We start from the raw sequence: 15,364 nt of genomic DNA on the forward strand, positions 1-15,364 counted from the left end.
GCTCTGTAGTAAATAATGTTTTCTTAATCTGTTAAACAGCCCAGAATTTGTAACAGTTCAATTTAGGGACGCTTCTCTTCTTTTAGAAGATAATGCTCAACTAAAGTGGTGAGCTCTTATTTTTCATATTCCATACAAGTTTCTCTATTGATTTGGCTTAATTCTGATTCTTTTTTTATTGAATAGCGAGTAATAAATTAAAATCTACTGAGGTTTAAATTGAGTATTTGCATGGCAAATCTCCACTTCTGGGCTTCTTGACCATCTTTTTGCTGCTCTCATTTCAGAGTCATGCTCTCTTCCCCGAGAGTAGCCCTTTTCAATCGGCCAAATGTGAAACACTGGTTTTGTTTGACACCTTGAGAGCAGTTCACTATTTAGACAAGTATCCAGACCCAAACGTACAAATGTGAGAGTCTTCCAGGCTTCCTGGGAAACAATGGCCCTGCATTTATTCTCCTTAAATGACACATTTTAGGACTGGGAGAATGAAAGAATGTTAGGGCTTTGACAGTTTCTAAGTTGAATTCCTTCACCAGATCTAATGCAGGCATGCTGATTTATGCTGTTTGAGTATCTGATGCAAAACGCATAGTCTAAAATTTGTATTTTAACCAAGTAAATTGGTGAATGCATCAAAGAAAATACTGTGGAAAATCAGCACTTGGTTGTGAAGGGGTCATGAAGAAAAATTGGATAATTTCTGATTTTAAAGAATTTAATGATGATGAATAATTCAGTGTGGCTTAAGAGTTAGTCTTTACATTCTGGGCGCAAATGTAAGATAACAATATGTCCTGGAAAGAGCAGTAAAAGCTAAATGGAGATTAATGTTACAACAGGAAGTTTAATTAAGTACCATACTGAAATCTGATGTGTGCTACACAGAGCTTATATACACACCAAGTATGACAGATTCAATGCAGAGTCCAGAGCCCAACTCCCGTTGTCAGTGTAGCCTCATGTTCTCACAGCAGAAGTTTTGTTAATGCAGCTCATTCCTGTATAGAAGGTAGCTTGGTCTAACTTTTAGGTAGGCAGAAAGACCAAGGAAAACGACTAATCCTTTTTAAGCTAAGCAGTTTTGATATAAAAGCTATTAAATGTGAGCAGACATGGAAAATATTTATGCCATTTTAAAATTCATACACAAATAATGCCTTGAAAGACCTATTTGTGCTTTTCTCTTTCCCAGATTATGTGGCAGACTATTATTTTACTACAAAATAGGATTTTGCAGACTGCTAAAACAATTTTTGAGATTTATTCTATTACTTTGGTTATATAGGTTATCCCATGTCAAAGGGGCATATGTATTTTGGAGAAGTAAAGTTATATTTTGGAAGCTTTGAATAATTTTATTGCTGAGCTCTAATGAGGAAGTGAAATGATAGAGGACATAATTAAAGAAACAACCCAAGAATTTTCTGATTCAAACATAAACAAAAGAAGAAAAGAAGGAAGAATTGTATCTCAGGTTACACCAATGCAAGGCTCTTTTTTGCTACAAATAGTATTATGGTTATTGACTTCACATGATTTTTTGAATATGAAGTTTAACAGAGCTTTTGGTTTTAATCCCTCTTTTGTCACCCAAGAGTAATCTTATGAAGTCAATTCACCTACAGAAATGTGAAAAAACAATGTGCCCACACGTGGGCACCCAAACCACTTAAATTCCAGCTAAAGCTGAAGCAGGAAAATGCTGGCACTCAAGTTTCCACCAGTGCTTCAACCAGCCTGCTCTGGAAAACTAACTCTGCCTGTGCCACTGCTTGGAGACAGAAAATTTACTATTCCCTGCCTCCTGTTGCACAAACGCTTGTGCAAGAAGCATGCAGCTAGGTATAGGTACATTGGGCTTCTCTGCTTCCTGTGGAAAGCTGCGTGGTTTGACAGGCAGAGGTAGACAGGGCAGGACACAGAACAACATGTTGGACAAGAGATAGAGTAAATAAAATTACCTGGAACTCCGTAAGAACTAAAACTCTCTGGAAATTTGTTATACAGTGGGTGGATTTTTAAGCTATGTTTTAGTCTTTATCTAGCTGTGATGGGACACCGTAAGTAAGTAAGTAAGATTATCTTTTACATGTTTGATACCATGCCATTTAGCCATTTCCAATTCATCTTGGGATAGCTAAGTATAATGCAATTGATTAATACTGTATTCCATATAAAAATGCCTATGTGCCTTTAACCTGAGGTTGTGAAAGGAAATTGGTAATTCAGAGGAGTTTGTTAATATTCTGAGGCTGAAGAGTCAACTTTGAGACTTCATGGGACAACCAAGTCCCTAGTGGGAAATTGCACTGAGTAGAAACAGGAAGAAAAGCTTGGGAATATAATAAGTAGATGCAGGATTAACCCTTACTAAGACAATTTGAATTTGCATAGGAAGGATGTCTCTTCTGAAATTAAAGTTGGCAGCAGAGGCTACACAAAAGCACAAGAAAATCACGCCTACTTCCACTTACACTGCAGCTCAACTCCAGGGTCAGCTCTACTTTATCCAGATTATGAACTCTTATGAAAGTGCCACAGTTAGGTTCAACCCCTGTTTTATCTTTGTGATGCACAGCATTTTCACATCAGTTGGGATCTCCAAACTCACTTGTAAATTTCCTGAGGTTCTATCCAGGTTTTATCTTCTTTTCTATGATTATTTAGGAGTCACAATTTAATCAGGGTATTAGTTCTAAAACTTCTGAAGAATTATTAATGACCTCTTTCTGAATTTCAGAGATGCTAACATCTCTTTAGCATCGCTGGCTGCAACTTCCTACTCTCCAGGCAGACTTGTTGCAATACATTGACTGTCATGAATGTTAAATGGCTGGCAGTCATCTCATTACACCTAGCAGCACTGAGTTCAATTGTGTATACACAGCCACTTTATATATTTATATGAAATACATATTTCATATATGCAGATAATTAAATACCATATTTGATATAAAACAACCTTTATTTCTTAGTCCTGAGGCTGGACAACATAGGAACAAAACTACTGTGAGGAAGGTAGTGGGTTTGCGTAGAGGTCTCCTGGTTATGCCTTGAGGGATGCATAGTATATGTGGCCTTTGACACCTCGAGGTGATGCATTCATTGAAAGCCACAGGACAAAATATCTGCGAAAGTTTTTGAAGATGTCGTCCAGCAAGCAACGGCATTCTCTGTAGAGCATAAAAACAGAAAGCATCTCTCTTCTTTTTTTTTTCCTCAGTTCTGATGCTCCTGCTTATTTTCTCAGCTACAAGCTTATTATGTTCTGCAGTTCAGTGAGCATTAGCCAAAGTATAAACAGGAAAAGAACAATAAATAAAATATATTACTTCTGTTCCAGAAGCAGCTATCACTTTCATGAATATAACTCAATACCCATCTATTTCCCCCTTTTGGACTACTTATAAAGATAAATGTGTCTAGAGCCCACTTCAGCTACCGTATCAATATTAGCCCTGTGGCAACTTTAGCACCTGAGAGCAAGAAATAATATATCGTGCGCTGTGATTAGCTTCCTTTCCTGCATTTCCTGTTATAACTCTATTGCTTACTTTCTTTACCACATACCTTGCTGTTTGCAGATCCCTTTTGCATCTACATTTGTTTCAAGACATGCTTGTATTTAGTAAGCCAACAATTTTGACAACTGTTTTTTTAAACCTGATGGTTTAGCTTAAGCTAGCAAAACATCTGATAACACACCACAGAGATTAATTACATTGTGGCACACCCTTACTTAAGGGAAAAGAAAGTATGCTTACAGTGCAATTTCCAAAACTATGATTCCTATGTTTTTAATCACTCTAGTAGAGCACATTGATACTGCATTTAAAAGATTTAGGACTCTCCAGACCTCTTACTTTAGGCATCGATCCTAGACATTTCACTGGCAAAAAGTCACGGCTCTTAATCAAAGTGCTTCAGATCACAGAAGTCCTTCTCTTTAAGAAGACTTAAGTGTCTCTGAAAAGCTCCAGAAGATGAAATGAACTGTCCCCACAAATATCTATGACTCTTACCTGACTACAGAAGCCTAATCACCTGGCTCAGGTGTGAACATTTACGATCAGACCACATCCCTAGTTTTAACTGCTTTCATGACTTAGCTGGTGCTTCAAATTTATTCTGAGAAGTTCATATTTAATGCCTGCTGGGATCCTAATTTAAATGAAATTTAGCATGCTAACTAGGGGTCTAAATATTTACAGAATAGGGGTAGAACCACATAAGTACACATCTCCAAGTATTGTAATATACCAAGAATGTGCTGTTATTTGCATGATACTAGTACACTGTACACTACATGATGAAAATATAGGGATTTTTTGTAGTGTAGGAATTGCAAAATGCAGCTACAGAGGTCTAATTTCTGTGACAGAAGCAAAAGCCTCTGAGTGTCTCCTATAGCCCCTAAGCCTTTCCTTATGCAAGGTGCTTTTTTTTTTTTTTTTTTTTTTTTTGATCATGAGCTCATAAGCTCTTTGAGGCAGGTTGTCTCTCTTCATCTTAGTTTTTAAAAATTTAATCACATTTTTGGATGTATCATATCCAAAACAATGATAGTACAAAACTGTCAGGCATTGATTAACTGTGAAAAAATGAAACATTATTTTTAACATCTAAGCTCTGTTCCCAAAAAGCCTGTGCAAAACAATAATGCGGTCACCGTATGGACGGAGGTCTGTATGGACTAAGACGCTAGTTCAGGTTTTCTAGTGTAATTAATCTGTTCTTCCCAGATTTAAACATCGTCACTAATTTTACGGCATCAGTTATATGAAGCGCTCCTGACACAGAAATGGAACACTTCAGTCCGAGAAATGGAACTTGGATCTTTTCAACCTCCAGTCCATGCTTCAAGATTATTTTAAGAAAAGATGGTCATAGAACAGGTTTTTGATTTTGATATTTGTAGCGTTTGGGGAGGCTGTGTACTTGTCTTGTTTCTCATACGGCATTTTCTCCTTTTACCTAAACCAACAACATTAGAAATATTTTGAAGAGTCTATAAAAAAAAATTACTGCTTAAAAGTGTACAGTTGAATGTTTGAATGGAAATACTTTAAAAAATAAATGCAAATCTACTGCATTACAATGAGAGTTCTCAGTACAATTCTATAACTCTTGTTCACATTTTATACAGGAATTGTGCTGCAAAGCAAGACAGCTGAGAAGTTGTGTTAAGTGCAGCTGTTACTCATTCACAGTTTTTGAACAGAGCAAGGAAATAGGCACAAAAATTATTTGAGCTCTCAGATACTGCAAGTTCTGGTTGAATTTTGAAAAATACAATATTGTCAATCAAACCCTCCAATGTTTTACTGTTTGGTTCAAAATTCTGAAGTGGAAATCTATTCATACTGTTTTCTTTTTAATTTTTTTTATGTTCAGTAAAAGTTTATTGAATATAAAAAAATGTGATCTGAATTGAAAATGTCAGTTTCAATTTTAATGGCTTGTAAATGAAAATTAGCTGAGGAAATACTATAAGAAAACCTGTTTTTCTGCAATGCTGATTGTCACAACAGCAACAAAATGAATAAATGACACCACCATCAGAATATCAATAAATTTGACAGGGCATACTTTGAAATGTTCTTCCTGAAAAACTTCTGATAACATAGCAGTATCAGGGAAAGCATCTAAATGATGTGAGAAAATCTGACACCAAAGGAAGCAAAGGAATCATAGAATCATACAGTGGTTTGGGTTGCAAGGGACCTTTAAAGGTCACCTAGTCCAATGCCCCCGCCATGGGCAGGGACACCTCCCACTCAACCAGGTTGCTCACAGCCCCATCCAGCCTGGCCTTGAGCACTGCCAGGGATGGGGCATGAAGGTTATGGACAGAATAATATGAAGAAAATAGCAAAAATTTCCAGTGGAAGTTCACAGAAATCATGTGAAGCCAATGTAAATCGAAGTCCAATAAATGTCCTTTATTTGGGACAAAGGACCCAAAACTTCTTCCTTAAACAATGACAACTCAGTGTAATCACCATTGCCATTGAAGAGCTGAGTATATTTGGCAGGTCTTAAAAATGAAGTTAGGAATGACAACTGAAAACCTGGACAGTCTTTAACTGCTAACATTTAGACAAGTAATGCATATAGAAAAAAAATATTTCTTGTGAATTTACAGGTATTTACAGACTCATGGCCTTGTTATTGTAGAATTTTGGCACACAAGTCGTTAGCAGCAGCAGGTTGGTCTTGTGGAAACTACTCAGTGCTGGTTTGCTTTCAGGACGCCCTCTATTCCTGCCTCTTGTGGCTCCTTACCTCTCCTCGTCCTGAAGCAGTAGTAAGGAGTCACTGTAACGAAGCAAGCCTTTGCAGCACATTTCTGTAAAGATGCAGGCCATGAACACTGTGTGGATTTGGGGAAGTGGAAATAAGCAAGCAAGACAGTGGCAATAAACAGGCTTGACAACTAGCTGACTAAGCATGAAAACATCAGGCAAAACCGAAATTATGAAGATGAACGGTGCTGGAGATGAACTTCTGTCTCTTCTAAGGAAAGGAAGGCTGGGGAGAAGGGAGAAATATTGTAGCATGAGGAGAAGGGAGAAATACTGTAGCACGAAAACCAGAAACTGAGTAGCCAGAGTAGCACTTCAAATTATTTTTTTTTAATGTCATGTCACAACAGAACTGGATAACACCTTTTGAAAATATTATTTTAACATTGGTTCAACTGATAGGTTTTGTGAAGATATCTTCAATCCTTGCTACTTGCTAGTCAAAGAGTTCTTTCTATATTCCTATTCACAAGTATACTCTGATGTGTATCATTCTGTTGAACCCCCTGAATGTATATATAGGTGCCTAAGTGACATCAAAGTTTTAAATTGTTAGCTATTACCACAATGCCATAATTCTTGAAAAACAAATGAAGAAAAAAAAATAATTTCTCCTATTTCTTCAAGGAATAAAAGGCAGATTGCCAAAGCAGTCTATAGGCCAGTAGTATTTTGCCAGGAATAACGTAGAAAGCACATACCACATCGAATAAGGTTTATGTGAAGCCACTGCTTCTAAAAACTTGTCCTGCATGATTTCTGATGCTAGCTTTCAGAACACTGAAATAATTTCAAAAAGTTATGTTTTTCTCCCCAAGAAGCTGTCCTTTTCAGTCTGAAAATATTTTGAGAGTAAAACAACAAAAGCAACTATTTTGAGTTTTTTAAAAAGATGTAATTTCTGAAAAGCACGTTATACTTACAGAGTTTAGACGAGCATATAACAGCACATGTTTATGAATCAAAATATGCTGATTCTACTCAAAGTCACAAGGATGACTCCTACGTTGATTTATTCTTTCTACCTTTCAAGACAAGTTTCTTTTCTGAGACTGCTATATAATGCGAATCATATTAAGGGTTGGGCTTTTTGTTGCTTTGTGGGGTTTTTTTCAATAAGTAATTGTCTTATTAAGCTCAACGGGTTCTACCACAAAGCCAGCATTTTACACAAAATGCCAGGCAGTAATTAGCTGGTGACAGCTTCTTGGTCAGAACTAACTCGGGCTGGATTGTAACTTGCTACATCTGGCGCGGCCAGCCAGCCCCTGTAAACATCGAACAATTTCAAATGTTATCTCATTCACCCTAACAAAGCAATCAAAGGAAATATATCAGAAGCAAAGAATGCGCCATTCCCCAAACATTTTGTAGAAAAGATGTTGTGCTTTCTTGGTGCAGAGCATACTTTGAGGTCCCTGAGTGTAATTTAAAGGGCTTGGTTTATTTGCTGCTGGAAAACGGATGTATCAGGAAAGGAATCGGGCCGGAGCGTAATCCTGAAACGTTACAGTGAACGTCTGAAGGGGACGGTGAGAAACAGACGAAGGGAAGGCTGCACTGTCGTCACTGCAAATAAGTAAAGCTTGTCTTGCTCTCTGCTCCCAAACCGGCGACCTGCGCAATGCGCCTGTAGCCCGCGCCCGGTACGGCACGGCGCTTCTCGGGAGGGCGAAGCGTGAGGGCGAGCACCTGCGCGAGGGATGGGGAAAGGGCCGGGAGCGGCGGGCGGCGAGCTCCGGAGCGCGGGGAGACGGGACGGGGCACGGCGGGCGCTGGGAGGACCGGGACAGGCGGAGCGGAGGAGGAGCCTGGGGAAACGCCGCCGGGGCAGCCACGGCGCCCGGGGCCGGCTGCCCCAGGGAGGCAGAGCGGAGCGGCGGGGCAGGCGGGGAGCGGGGCGCCGGGAGAGGCGAGAGCCCGTGCTCCGCAGCGGCAGCGCAACCCCCCCGGTAAGGGCAGGGGCTGGCGGTGGGGAGGGGCGGGGAGGGACGGGCGAGGGGGCGTGGAGCCGGCGGCTGGGCCGAGTGGTCGAGGGAAAAGCGGAGCCGGGAGCTAGCGAGCCGCAGCCCAGCCGTCGCCGCCGGAGCCTGGCGGGGACCCGGCTCCTCCCGCCCACGCCTCTGCCGTCTTTCCCCTCTAGGCTGCACCGCCCCGGCTCCGTTTCACGCCCCTCCCGGCGGCGGGGGCCGGGGCTGAGCCGCCCCCCTAGACGGCAGCACCATGTGAGCGGGACCTGCGCCGCCGCCTCAGCGGGCACGTCCAGGATGTGAAGGGCCGCCCGGCTGCCCCCCGCGCCGGAGCCTCGCCGGCGTCCAGCCCCGCCGCGGGACAGCATGACCGAGGTGAAGGCCAAGGAGCCCCGAGCGCCTCCGCCCGCCAGAGACGGGGCGGTCCTCCTGCAGGGCCAGCCCGGCCGAGACCCCTTCCGCAGGGAAGCGGAGACCATCGACATCGCCCTGGACGGGCTGCTCTGCCCCAAGAGCAGCGACGAGGAGGACGAGGAGGAGGAAGAGCTGCAGCAGCAGCAGCCGGGGGAGGAGGAGCCCCGCGACTCCCTCTCCTACCGGCCGGGGAGCGGCTCCCTCTCGGACAAGGACTCCCTGGACACCGTCCTGGACACCTTCCTGGCCCCCGCGGCTCATGCCAGGTCCGCCGCGCCCGCGGCGCCCTGGTCCTTCTTCGGGCCGGAGGCCGCAGAGGCGCCCGGCGCCCCGATGAGCCGCGGCCCCTCGCAGAAGGCGGGCGAAACCGCCAGCCCTTCGCAGCCCCCGCCGCGGCCCGCCCCGCTCTGGCCGGCCGGCGACGCGCTGAGCGCCGCCGACAAACCGCGGCCGGCGGCGGCGGGGGGCTGCGCGGAGGGTCCGGCCGCGGCCCCCAAGGGCGAGGCCCCCGGGCTGGCGGCGCTGCCCGGCGGGGAGCGCGGCGGGGCGCGGGCGGGGGAGCCGGGGCAGGAGTGCCTGCACGTGCCCCTGCTGCCGCTCAACTCTGCCTACCTGGCCTCGCGCACGCGGCAGCTGCTGGACGTGGCCGAGTACGAGGGTGGCGGCGCGGGGCCGCGCGCCTCGCCCCCCGGCCCGGACCTGGCGGGCTACGTGTACCCGCCGGCGGACGCCAAGGAGGGGCACTTCGCCTATGGCGACTTCCAGCCCGCTCTGAAGATCAAGGAGGAGGGTCTCGGCCTCGCCGCCACCTACGCGGGCGGCAGGGGGACCGCCGCGGCCGGCTGCGCCGACTACCCGCAGCCCCCGCGGGCCGGGCAGGAGCCCGCGCTGGAGTGCGTCCTCTACAAGGCGGAGCCCGCCCTCCTGCCCGCGGCCTACGGGCCGGCGGCGCCGCCCGACAGCCTGCCCTCCACCTCGGCCGCGCCGCCGGGCCTCTACCCGCCCGTCGGCCTCAACGGGCACCAGCCCCTGGGCTTCCCGGCGGCGGTGCTGAAGGAGGGCTTGCCGCAGCTGTGCCCGCCCTACCTCGGCTACGTTCGGTAAGGGGGGGAGCGGGAGGCGGCGGGCCACCGCTGAGGGGACGGGCCGAGGGGCCGCGGGCCAGCCTGGCGCTGTCCCCCCGGGGTGCGGGGCTGTGCCGCGGGGTGAGGGGCTGGCGCTCCCGGGGGCGCCTGGAAGGTGCCGAGGCACAGGCGGGCCGGGTCCCGTTTGCGCCTTTTAGGCGGTGGCGGCGGCCGCGCTTCCACTTGCAGCGCGGTCTGTGCGCGCCTGGGTCCCCCGGGGCCAGCTGGCACCTCGGGGCGGCAGCTTGGCCTGACGGGTCGGTGCCGTCCGATGTCTGAGCGACGGACCGGCTCCGGAGGCGGGGAGTACAGCGCTGCTCGGGCTGGCCCCGCTGACAGCGAGGTGGTGTTCGAAAACTCCTCAATATTCTCTAAAATATTATTCCTGACTTGGAAAAATACAGTTAGTTTCACACAGAAAACTGAAACACTTGTGTATTGATTTGTTAGAATGGAACAGCTTATCATCGTGCCAAGATGATGGGCATTACCTAGAAATCTGTGCAAGGATACGTATATGCAATGCTACAGTGCCAGCGGAAATCCTTTATTTTGTAAACATAATGGTTAACTAGGTCTGTCAGTTTCTTCTCTTGGAGAGAAATTCGGAAATATCCTCAATGTGCTCATCAGAGGTCGTTACTGATGAGAACGCTGCAGCTGAATGGGAGGTAACAAATTGATTACTAAAGATTTTTATTTTTTTTTGTTGAGGTGAAACTCAGTTATTTCTTATGTGAAAGAGGCTTTTCAAATTCAATTAACTACAATCTGATTCTGTCTCTGTACTGCCCTATATACAGGCAAAAAGAGTATCAGTCAGTATGACTTCACTCACAAGGGTTGTTGATCTGAGGAAGATGATAACTTTAACAGTGTTTCTAGATGGTACCTTCTTCAGCTAAAACGGATTAATATGCAACTAGGCTTTTTGCTTGCAAATTTCCTGTTTAATGACTGGCCAGATGTTACAAATGTGCCTTTTACCTTAGTAGAGACAAACCCTTAAGCAGAAAGGCAGTCATACTTTTTTTTTTTTTAGTCCTTGTCATGTAGTTTGATTACAAAATTTAGAAGGGGGTTTTTAATGTGAAACTGATTCATACAGGTGAGTAGTTAACTGTTGCAAAACTAGATTTCATCTCTCTTAATTCTTTTTCTTTTGAAGGCCAGATACAGAAACCAGCCAAAGTTCTCAATACAGTTTTGAATCGCTACCCCAGAAGATCTGTCTCATCTGCGGTGATGAGGCTTCTGGTTGCCACTATGGAGTACTTACCTGTGGAAGCTGTAAAGTCTTCTTTAAAAGGGCAATGGAAGGTACTATATGATGCCATTGTTCCTAATTTTGTGAAATATATCTTTCTAGGCACTGCTAAGCACATACTGGTTATTTATTGCTGAACTTTAAAAGTATTATCACTATAGTCATGGGTTTTATTTTGGTGAGTGTTTAAATATTACAGTGAATACTGACTAAATTGTTTCTTAGTTGATTTTGCTAGTATTATGTTTTACTTCAGGCATTTGCTATTTATTATTTATCAGTCTTTTTGAGTAGGCGGTTTCATAAAAATCTTGTGTATTACACAATTTGTTTTAAAAAGTGTAAATGCTATTCAAAGGAAAATTTTGTGGGTATGAACTAATGATAGGCAGATAAGAATTTATCTTGGCTTCATTCTCTTTTTTTTTTAAGTTGTGGAATTTGTCTTGCTTGCAAGATACAGAATTGGGCTTTCTGAGAATTATGGAAGTATTTCAAGTTTCACTGAGCCTATTTCAAGTCATAATAATAATAATAAGTGGGTTTGCCACATGTTTCAAATAGCCATTAAATTACAAAGTCAAGCTGCAGGTTTAATAAATCAGTAGCAATACCTGTGCTTATTTTTTCTTTTTTAATTGTGTAACATGTCCAATGAGATTTTATATATGAATAAAAGGGCAGGTTACTGCTTCATCAGTTGAACTATTATAAAACAAATCCTTCTGCACTTTATGCTTTCTCTCCTTTTCTGATTTTTATCTGATCCTGTAAGAACTAGGATATTAAAATTTCTGCTCCGTATACTTAACAAAATCATTCTTAAAATGTATTGGATTCCTTAAAAATAACAATAATAAAAAATCCATCATGCATTTTCTTGTTGTGATACATAGTTTATTCAACATTATAGAGTTTATTTGCCTTCAAACGAAAAGGGAAACATTGGAAAATTAAAAGCTTAGCAAAATAATGTAGTTAGAATTTTTGTTTGTGTGCTGTTACTTTCTACTTTAAGCATATGCTCATGTTCGTTCTTTACCATACAAGATACCTGCAAAGTGCTAACACTAGATTAGGTGGGCTAGGTGAACTTTTGAGCTAGTGCTGTGTTTCTCTAATACATTTAATGGGGTCCATGAGAAAGCTATTAGAAACATATGAGTTAGGCTGCAAGGAAAACAGTTGGCTCTTAAGTCAATTACAGGAATACATTTAAGTTTTGCTCACCGTGCTTAACTGGTCTTTTGGTTTGGCTGCAGGTTTTTTGCTGTGTTTGTTTTGGTAAATCAGCCGTATATTTTTTACAAAAAGTCAGGGAGTTTAAGTTTTAAGAATGAATGTAGTGTAATTTATGAGTGCCATATTACAGAAGAAGTTTTATTATTTGCTTTTTACCTATCCAGTAATATTTTAATTTTTATTTTGAACTTGATTCTACCACTTTTGAAAGTCATCTCTTTCCTAAACCGCTGTCCAGTTGTTTGTGCAGTAGGTGAATCTGCTTGAAAACATAGATTATTACTGTTCAGCATAAATGTTTTAACAATAAATGTTAAGAAGGCATATAAATTGATAGTAGATACATCTTAAGGTTGTTTTCACTGATTATTTAAACAATGTCTGTATCTGCAGAATCTTACCAGATTAAGAATGTAGACATACAGAGAAATAGGAAGTCAACAGAGTTACACAAACAAAAGACTTAGGTTTTACATAGCAACTTCATACTTTCAATTCTTAAATTATTCCAAAGACTGAGAATATGGTGAGGAATTATGTTTGGGCTTTTTGGTAAGACTATTTAAAGAATGGACAACTATCTCAGAAACCTGATTATAATAAGAAAAGATACAGGTTATTGAGTCTTGTGGGAAGGAATGACAGGCATGAGCAAAATGAACGGAACAGTTACCTGGTTTTGTGTAGAAAGTGCAAGTCTACAGAGAGTTCCTTAAAGAGATGTTAATGGAAGCATAAGATATAATTACTAGCCTTGAAATAATCCAATTTATGGATAGATACTTGATTTCATTTAGAGTTAAAGCACTTTTTGTTTAATTCTTATCAGAAATAAAGATGACAAATGATTCTTTTTGTAAGAAGAAACAGAAAATTTTTATTGTAAATGCAATAGAAGATAGCATTTAAAAATTCACAGTGGCAATTCTATAAATCTGAGACATTTTTCTTACAGAAGATGTCCCCCTGCCCATCATTTCTTTGAGTGAGAATACATTAAGTACCTTTAAAAATTTTTAGTTGTGCTACAGATGTGGGGGTTTTAAAATAATAATTAATGCAAATAAAATTTTAAACTTTGAGTGCAAATTTGTGATCAAAACTCTGCTTTTCATACTTTCCCTAAAGTACTGTTCATTATGAGAAATTAAAACATGATTGGAAAGAGATGGCGTTTGCCACCTCATGGATTTTTCTGTATTTCCAGATCTCTTTTGTATGTTATGAGGTTTTCAAGTGCATAGATAAGGTATTAAATTTGTTGGAAAATATCTATTTTCTATTTTAATTGTTTCTGTAATCTAAGTTATGTTGGCCGTTTCAAATCTAATAGTCTCTGTAATTTTTTTCACAGAAATTGTCCTATTCATATGCCATTTATTTTACTTTCCCCTAGTGTGTGGAAAATGTAGTAGTTAAATGTTTCCTTTGGGATAAAATGGACTGTTACCATTATCCAGAAAACTCCCATTTCCCATCTCTAATCTATCTGAAATAAAACCAGAGGTTATGTAAAATACTCAGACTGAACAATCATTTGAAACTGTATAGGCAAACCTAGGAAAGTTTCTATAGGAAGTATGATTTAGTCATACATTTGATTATAATTTGTAGATACACATACAGCTTAACAGGGGGTCAGAACTGTGTGTGGATCACTAAGATGAAAGTGTAGATTTAGAATTAAAATTATTTTAGAATATCTGTTGGTAATGAACTCTTAAATATGTATGACCTGTGCCTATATATGCAAAGAAAAGGATGGTGCTAATACAAGAACCATATTTTACGCTAAGCAGAATCTTGAAGAAGGTTAAACAAAAATGCAAGTCCTTGTTTGGGGAAACTATGAAAGTTTTTTTTGGAAAATACAGAAAAAAAAATTAGTGCAGGAAGTGGGGAGGAGAAAATGGACAGAGTTTTTTTTTTTTAGGAAACTTATATTTGCATTTAGAGGTTGTACCTCTTCTGTTGGTCCCTTACAAAGAACTGATTTACTAGTTCATGGGTTAACTTAGTATGCACACAAATTACAAGGCTTTTTAAAAATGCGTAAAAGATCTCCTTTGGGTGTAATGAAAATAACAATTATTTATATTCATTTAAGAAATTTGAAAAGGCAAAATTGGACTCAGTATGCTCATGGGTAGTTCTGTTCTGTCAGTGAGCTGAGAGTGACGAGCAGTTTGGAATCAGCAATAAAAAACATGCAGAAATAATATTTAAAAGTATTTCAAATATGTAGAATTACTATATTTGCAAAGTAACTTGCTATTGATGATCAGACATTATTTATGTGCTAGAAATTTATCTTTTTCATGGTAACAAATAGAGTATAATATTTTCAATGGGGCTTTAGCAGAATGCATATTAAGAAATGAACTCTTACTTTTTTAGCGCTAAATTGTCAAATGGTCATTAGCGATGTCTTATAAACATACCTTCATGTAAAACCATGCAGGGCAACCATGATGAAAGTGCTTGTGTAACACCATGGTAAAATTCCTATCCTGAACAGGAACCCAGTGTGTAGAATTTTGAGATTCTGGAGTTATACATAGCTAACACATGGTTTCTTGGTGGCCTGTGTTCTTGCCTTTTTGTTGAAAGTATCTCTTGCAGTAGTTTTACTAATGAAAAATTAAAATTACCTAAATCCTGAAAAAAAAATCAAGTCTTCCTTCCTGTATGAAGTCCCACTTCTCATTTCTGTTCTATATTTATATATACACTTTATTTATAATACTGACATCTAATGAACAGTAGTTGCCCAAACCTGAAGAGTTTGAGGCCAGCATAAATGTATGATATTACACGGGATGGGTCAGAAATTAACTTTTGGTTTGTTTAAATACCTGGAACCCTATTACAAAATTGATCAAATGATTGTGTAGCAGATTTGTCTCGTTTTAATGCGTCCTTCAAGCTCAGGGTTACAGCTCTGTGCATGTAATAGCTTCAGGGAACATATGTAGCAAATAACATTTAACTGCCAAGTGTGGACTTTTCCTCTCTCGAAGACCTGTATTTGGCAAACTA

At 41.6% G+C, this 15,364-nt stretch overlaps 1 protein-coding gene across 1 annotated transcript in view; it reads left to right on the forward strand.

Annotated features, from left to right (window-relative positions):
- The first annotated feature begins 8,058 nt into the window (after positions 1–8,058).
- PGR (progesterone receptor) overlaps positions 8,059–15,364 on the forward strand; it is a 38,038-nt gene continuing 30,732 nt past the window's right edge. Inside the window, exons 1-3 of the mRNA XM_055802388.1 lie at positions 8,059–8,260; positions 8,452–9,792; positions 10,985–11,136. Coding sequence (XP_055658363.1) covers positions 8,645–9,792; positions 10,985–11,136 — 1,300 coding nt within the window. The 5' untranslated portion in view covers positions 8,059–8,260; positions 8,452–8,644. The remainder of the gene's footprint in view (positions 8,261–8,451; positions 9,793–10,984; positions 11,137–15,364) is intronic.

Source organism: Falco peregrinus, chromosome 4 (assembly GCF_023634155.1).
Source record: "Falco peregrinus isolate bFalPer1 chromosome 4, bFalPer1.pri, whole genome shotgun sequence".
In the NCBI taxonomy this organism is placed as follows: Eukaryota; Metazoa; Chordata; class Aves; order Falconiformes; family Falconidae; genus Falco; species Falco peregrinus.